Genomic DNA, 7,500 nt, shown 5'->3' with positions numbered 1-7,500 from the left:
AGGCGAACAGTGAACGAGTCACCACTTGTACAATGACCGATTGTCGGCATAATAATATATTCAGAAAACCTTCGTTGGGAAACAGGCGAGCAGTGAGCGACATTGTTGTCGTGAGGGGTTTCCGAGCACGCAACAGGTTTTGCATCGGTGCAGATGCCAGCGACAGCGACAGTAGCAGCAGCAGCAGCAGTACCACCACCAACCCCACTACAGTAGCAGCAGCAGTAGTAGTAGTAGGAGCAGCAGTAGTACCACCACCACCAGCAACAGCAGCAGCAGCACCACCACCACCAGCAGCAGCACCACCACCAACAGCAGCAGCAGTAGCACCACCACCACCAGCAGCAGCAGCAGCAGCAACAGCAGGCAGCAGTAGCAGCAGCAGCAGGTGTCAGCGACCGCTGATATGGTCTGGCAGACATCACCTGCTCGCTACGCGCGCGTTTTGACCCCGCTGACCCCGATTACGTCATTTCTCATTCTCAGCTACCTCTCTCACGCAGCAAGGAGCTAAATATAAATATAAATACATTTAACTCCTTGTTACGCAGCTGCGCCCAGCAACAGCGTGACGTCCCTACGTTACCCCGACAACACACGTGGAATCCACGCGGCCTCTTGAAATAGTAAAATGGCGATAAGCTAGATCTGATAGCAAATGATGAAAGAATAAAGAAAGAAAAGATGATAGCAAATGCATGCACTTGCCGTCTTTCCGCCAGTTTAATATCGTCTATCAGCTCATATATACATCTAGTTTTTTGTCATCTGTGAATTCCACTCGTTAGGGTTGCACATGCGCCCACGTACAGCCCACAGTACAACTACGGTTCAGAGTACAGGGCTCACAAGCCTCACGCATTTGGCAGACAGAGTTTATCAAATAAATAGATCAACACTGCGGATTGATGATTTGTTGTGCCCAGGACATAAAGTTAAACTGCGCGTAGCCGTGTCCCCAGGAAAATCACAAGTTACGCCCCTGAGCGCACAGACGCCTAGTTATGAGATAAACACATATGTAAACACTATTACATAGCAATGGCGAATTACTCACGGCTAGCTGCCTAGATCGATCACAGCCCGCGCGCACGTGAATTTTTCAATATCCGTACTAGGGATCCTTTACTCTAGGTTCTAGGGATATTTTCAGTTAATTTAGGTTAAAATTACGCTACATAAAAAGTTTCATGGTTCAATCACCATTAGAAATATTTTTTTTTCTGTCTTCCCTGCCACCTTCCCTCAGTCTCCCACCCCTCTCTCCCGCAGCAAACTATATTACGCCCTTTTATTTAGGCCGCACTGCACGTATGAAACTGTGCTCGCGCATGCGCAATATCTCCACCCAAGAAGAAAGATATTTTGCCAAAATTATGTATTCAAAATGAAGGGGGGTTATCCCAGCATAGATTTCTACAATAATATATTCCATCAGTAGACCGCACTCATGAAATAGGAAGCAGACCTTGCAGGTATAAGGTCTCCGCGGCATAAACCAGTCAGTACACAATCTGGCTACGTTACTGTTTTAGCGCATGCGGAATATCTCACGAGAGGAGTTATATTTTGTGCTGAAAATTCATTTAATATGGTCAGGGGGTATCTCAGCATAGGTTTCTGTAATAAATTCTTATTAGTAGACCTGTGTTTATAATTAGGAGAGCGCCCTAGCCAGTAGGGTGCAAAACCACTAGTTCATCCCCGCTCGCCCTCCCCCTTGTCTCCCTTGTCGTACGCTCAGCCTTCTTTTTTTCCACCGCCTCTCGGCTGTCTTCCCTGCCACCGTCCCACAGTCTCCCCCTCTCTTCCGCAGCAGGCTATATTACGTACTTTTATTTAGGCCGTACTACACGTCTGAAACGGTGCTCGCGCATGCGCAATATCTCCCAAGAAGAAAAATACTTTGCCAAAATTATGAATTTAAAATTAAGAGGGGTTATCCCAGCATAGACTTCTATAATAATATTCCATCAGTAGACCTCACTTATGAAATAAGAAGCACACCTTGCATGTAAGTTCTCCGCTGCATAAACCAGTCAGTACACAATCTGGCTACGTTATTGTTTGAGGGCATGCGGAATATCTCACGAGACTTCCGTGAGTTTTAGCTTGTGCTGAAAATGCATTTACTATGGTCAGGGTGTATCTCAGCATAGGTTTCTGTAATAAATTCTCATCACTAGACCTGTGTTTATAATTAGGAGAGCGCCTTTGCCAGTAGGGTGCAAAACTACTACTTCATCCCCTCCCGTCATTCCCCTTGTCTCCCTTGTCGCATGCTCAGCCTCCTTCTTCTTCCACCGCCCCTCGGCTGTCTTTTCTGCCACCTTTTCTCAGTCTCCCACCCCTCTCTCCCGGAGCAAGCTATATTACGTACTTTTATTTAGGCCGTACTGCCTGTCTGAAACGTTGCTCGCGCATGCGCAATATCTCCCAAGAAGAAAAATATTTTGCCAAAATTATTAATTTAAAATGAAGAGGGGTTATCCAAGCAGATGATTCTATGATAATATTCGGCATCATATACCGTCACTTAGAAAAGGAAGCAGACCTTGGCATGTAAAGGTCTTTTGCTCGCATAAACCAGTCAGACACAATCTGGCTACGTTTTATTGTTAGCGCCATGGCGCAATATCTCACCAAGTCACAGCTGTAGTATAATATGAAAGATGAAAAATTAAAATAAAATTGCAATAAAACCTTTCCTGGTAATTATATCGTTTCAATAAGGATGGGGACTTTTGTAGCTAGTTCATTTGAATTGGTTACTCCAATTGCCTTTCCTCATCAACTGGCTAAGGAGCCCGTAAAACGCAGACACTATAATTCCACGAAAGTCGAAGGATTATAACTTATTTTGCCGTTGGTCGGCGCAGTGCGCGCTTGAGTGTGTGACATCAATACCCTGATCTCCTATAGGACTAACTCATGCCGCCAGTTTAATGTGAAAATTACATTGTCTCAATACATAAATTAAACAGATCTCACATATAGCTTTGTTGTAATTTCCAGACGCGAATTAATCACGATTTGAAAATCTCTACAGCGCTCTCCGATCTAAATTAGTGGTAATCCGTAATATGAGATTAGCACAAAAGCTACGTATAAAAACAAAGGTGATGTAACCAAACCTAAAATAAGGCACCAATAGTGATAAATGAATATGTCGATAGTGGCATAAATATATCAGTACAGTGAATCTACTGAAGTGGAATGTATCGATAGAGGATCTGTAATCAGCACAGAGGAATGTATCGGTAGAGTGTAATCACAGTATCTTCATACAGAGGAGTATTGGGGGAGGAGATAATTGATGGAGCTTATGTCAGGTAGGGCAATGTATCGGTAGAGAATGTATCGGTAGAAGGAGATTGTATCGGTAGAGGAAGTACGATAGACGGAATGTATCGGTAGAGGAAGTATCAGTAAAGGAGTGTAGCAAGCAAATATTTTTCTGATGACAATGCTTGAATTTTCATATCGATCTCGTATCACGAGACGAAAAATTTAAGCATGAACAGGAAGAGCTTTCCTCCGTATTCGATCGACCGTATTCCTCAGGGATTTCCTGCTTAAGTTCTTGATCTCCTTCTACGGGCAGTGCTTGCCCGCTGACATCAAATGACTACCACTGCGTGAAACAATAGACCAAACACGGTTTACTACGTGAGGACTGTTTCTCCGTCTGCGGCATGCGCGCCCGTCACCGTCCGCAGCGCCCCCCGTGGTGGTTGCAGTCTACATGTGGCGCTGTTGCCCGAAGCTCTGTCACAGACTGGGTCGCCCCTTAGTGCTCCACGGAAGTCAAGATCACATCGAAGAACCGACGACAGTTAGCGTTGTAAGTCACAGTGTCAATAACTTCTGCGTAGAATTACACTACTCAGATTTAGATTTAGCGTACAGCTATGCACACCGTACGTCAGGTCTGCTGCACGCAATGTAATGATTTCACACTGAGTGGTGTTCAATACATAGTTTGCAATTATAATACCTAATGTAATACGTGATTAGGCAATAGACAATAGATTTTATTATCACATAGGTTATATATATATATATATAATAGATATAACACGAATGCCGCACACACAGCGGACATGCACACAATCCCAACACACACACCACACACACATGCACAACACATCCACACACACACCCCACACACACGCGCGCTGCGCGCGCGCGCGCAGCGCACAACAACACAACACACCCCACGCACATACACACACACCAAACACACAACATCGCACGGACACACATAACGACAGCACACACACAACAACACACAGCACAACACGCACACAGCACACACACACGACCACAACACACCCACAACACACACACTACACAACATACACACACAACACCACACACTGCGAGGTCACGGACACACACACACACACACCACCACAAGCACCACACCACACATGCACACACAACACACACACACACACACACACACACACACAACACACACATGCACATCACACACACACGCACACACACACACACACACACACACACACACATGTGAACATACTTCCACATCCTTCATCTGTTCCTAGCCGGAAGAACTCCCGCTTGTTTTCGCCTTCGCCTCGCTGTGGACGGCGAATCCCGGGAATGCCTCTATCTTGCTGCCACTGCACGAGTAATAATGGTAAAATTAGTGATATAATATGGTCAGTGCAGTTCCGTCTCTCTATCTCTCTCTCATCTCGCTACCTCTCTCGATTCGTGCTCTCTCTTTCTCTCTCTCTCTCTTCTCTCGTCTCCTCATCTCCTCTCTCTCCCTCTCTCCCACCCTTCCTCTCTCTCTCTCTCTCTCCCTCCCTCTCCTCCAACTCTCCCCCTTTATTACCTTCCTTCCTAACGAGTATAGGCAGCACTGTACAGCGTACAGGTTTGTTCCCTCTACGAGTTCCGTCGTTTGGAACGTCTCCTGGTCAGGCACTCCCATCTTCTTGATCGTATTGAGGAATCCCTCGATGTTCCCCATGAAGACGAACGGAGAGTTACCCTGGTTGATCTTCTTCACCGACTGCGGCTTGATGGCGTTAGCCAGCCTGCGAAGCGGTGAGGCGAAAAATATTTAATCACGCTTAAAAATTCTAATCGAACTATGGCAGGGCTACCGCTGGCATTCGCCACCTTCGCAAAATGCGACGAATAAATAACAGTGGCGATTTTACTGCATTAAAAAGGACGAATACAATTAGCGAATAATTTAATTGCTCAGAAAATTAGGATTGACGAATGAAATTGTCAAATGCAGTTTCGTGTCATGAAAAGTTTTCGTACACCTCTTTTCACGTACCCATCACCTGTTTATGCCTTGCTCAGCATATACGATATAGTAAACAGTGGCTATAGTTTTTTTATTGGTGGGGCCATAATAAAAATATTGTTTGTTTGCCCTCACCCGACCGACCCGCCAAAATGGGGCCGACTCAAATTGTTTTTTTACAAATTGTATTACTGTACATTATATGAATCTGTAGGCAATACATTATATGTGCCAAGCAAAACAAACATTCAACATAAAAGGTATCTCCACACAAGCACACCCGAGTATGTAGACACCACGCTGAATTTGTAAAAAAGAGCCTCCTCAAAAAATCCTACCTACCTACCTACCTAAACCTTTCAGCCTGAGTCGGGTGAGGGCAAACAAATATTTTTTTAATTGTGGCCTGAGACGAAACGCATAATACTTAAACACGGGTGCGAGAGAAAGTAGAAAGCGGTGAAACAAAACGAAAAAGTAGAAAAAAAGTATTAAATTCATATTAAATTTAGCATAGTTTGGCAGAAATATATTATTAAAAAAAAATATTACCAAAAATATTGGTTATTCATTTTCGGTACAAGATTAACCCTGAAAACCCAATGGGTCAAATATGACCCTGGTCCCAAATATGAATCGAATGGGTTAATTTCAGCAAAAAAACTCTATTTTGGCGTTTAGTGAGTCAATAGTAACCATTTTAAGCAGATTTCATATTTTTCCTAAAGACTAACGGTGTCTTGGGTTTGCCAGGGTTTAAATGTCTATTTATTAAAAAAAGTATAACGCACGGTGCAAATTAAACACGTGTGTGAGAGAGAAACACGTCATCGTCATGGGTATCGTCAATGTCATCGTCATCGTCGTCGTCATCATCATCATCATCATCGTCATCGTTATCACCCTCTCTCATTTTACCTAACCATCTATTTATCTAACCACTGTCGTATGTTTCGCACTGGAGTAGAGAGATTCATACATACTTGCTCCCCCTCTCTCACACCCTCTCTGATTTTACCTACCCACCTATTAGTATTTATCTATTAGATTATTAGTATAAATTATTATTATTATTATCTAATTTTACCTTACCTATCCATGTATCTATCTATTCCATATCGCATCTTTCGCGGTGCAGCGTACAGAGATCGCATACTTATCTCTCACACACCATCTTTAAATTTTTACCTACCCATATCTATTATCTATTGGATTATTAATTTATTAGTATAAATTATTAATCATAATATTAGATAGAAGATTATTATGTCCGAACGATTGACACGTACTTGCAGAGTACGACGCCATTTCTGAAAGTCGTGTGGAATTCTTTCTTATCGCCCGTACAAGGCAGGTCCTCTCCGATGATGCTAGACACCCACTTGGTCAGTTCGGCAGCTAGCTCTGGATCGTACTTTGACTGCAGCTGGAAAAACGGGAGAAAATCAGGAAAAACACGAAGCAAGAGGAGTCGGGGATATTAAGCTGTAGCGTATTTATATATGTCGTAGCTAGATATAGTTGCTGATATAGTTTACGTGTGTTTTATGTTAGTCGCTACAGACGAAATGCCTTGGCGCGTCGTTTTCTTTCTCTCTCTCTCTGTCTGTCTCTCTCTGTCTCTCTCTCTCTCTCTCTCTTTCTCTCTCTCTCTTTCTCCCTCTCTCTCTCTTTCTTTCTTTCTATCTTTCTCTCCTCTCTCTCTCTCTCTCTCTCTCTCTCTCTCTCTCTCTCTCTCGCTCTGTCGGTCTGTCTGTCTGTCTGTCGGTCTGTCTGTCCGTGCGGATATGTGTGCGCGGTTGCATGCTCACGTGTATGTGTGAATGTATGTGTAGTGTGCGCGCGTGTGTGTGCGTTTTTTCACACATCACTGTATTTTTTCTTGCGTGTTTGTTTTATTTCTTCATGGGGTAGCAGCTAGCTTCCACTAAAAGTGAAAGCCGAATAGTTTTCCTGCTCGAATGTTATTGCAATGACATGAAGGTATCCTACAGAGGATCAGACAAGGAAAAAAGTTCAATGAAATGAAAGGTATCCGAACCTATAGCATAATTATAGCTAAATCGTTGTGTTCCACAGCTAAGAAGGAATGATCTAAGATTTTAGAATTTCGCAAAGATTGTGTATGTTTTCGCTGATCCTTCTCTCTCTCTCTCTCTCTCTCTCTCTCTCTCTCTTTCTCTTGCTCTCACTCTCTCTCTCTCTCG

The 7,500-nt window shown here is 43.6% G+C and overlaps 1 protein-coding gene across 1 annotated transcript in view; it reads right to left on the bottom strand.

Annotated features, from left to right (window-relative positions):
• The window catches only part of LOC106817539 (muscle-specific protein 20-like), a gene marked incomplete at its 5' end in the record, with an annotated part of 14,671 nt that extends 7,952 nt beyond the window's left edge, over positions 1–6,719 (bottom strand). Inside the window, 2 exons of the mRNA XM_014822212.1 lie at positions 4,868–5,072; positions 6,583–6,719. Coding sequence (XP_014677698.1) covers positions 4,868–5,072; positions 6,583–6,719 — 342 coding nt within the window. The remainder of the gene's footprint in view (positions 1–4,867; positions 5,073–6,582) is intronic.
• Between the last annotated feature and the right edge of the window lie 781 nt (positions 6,720–7,500).

The sequence above is a fragment of the Priapulus caudatus genome, unplaced genomic scaffold, assembly GCF_000485595.1.
Source record: "Priapulus caudatus unplaced genomic scaffold, Priapulus_caudatus-5.0.1 Scaffold1760, whole genome shotgun sequence".
NCBI lineage: Eukaryota > Metazoa > Priapulida > Priapulimorpha > Priapulimorphida > Priapulidae > Priapulus > Priapulus caudatus.
The sequence above is the reverse complement of the archived record's forward strand: the minus strand, read 5'-3'. Positions and strand labels throughout refer to the sequence as shown.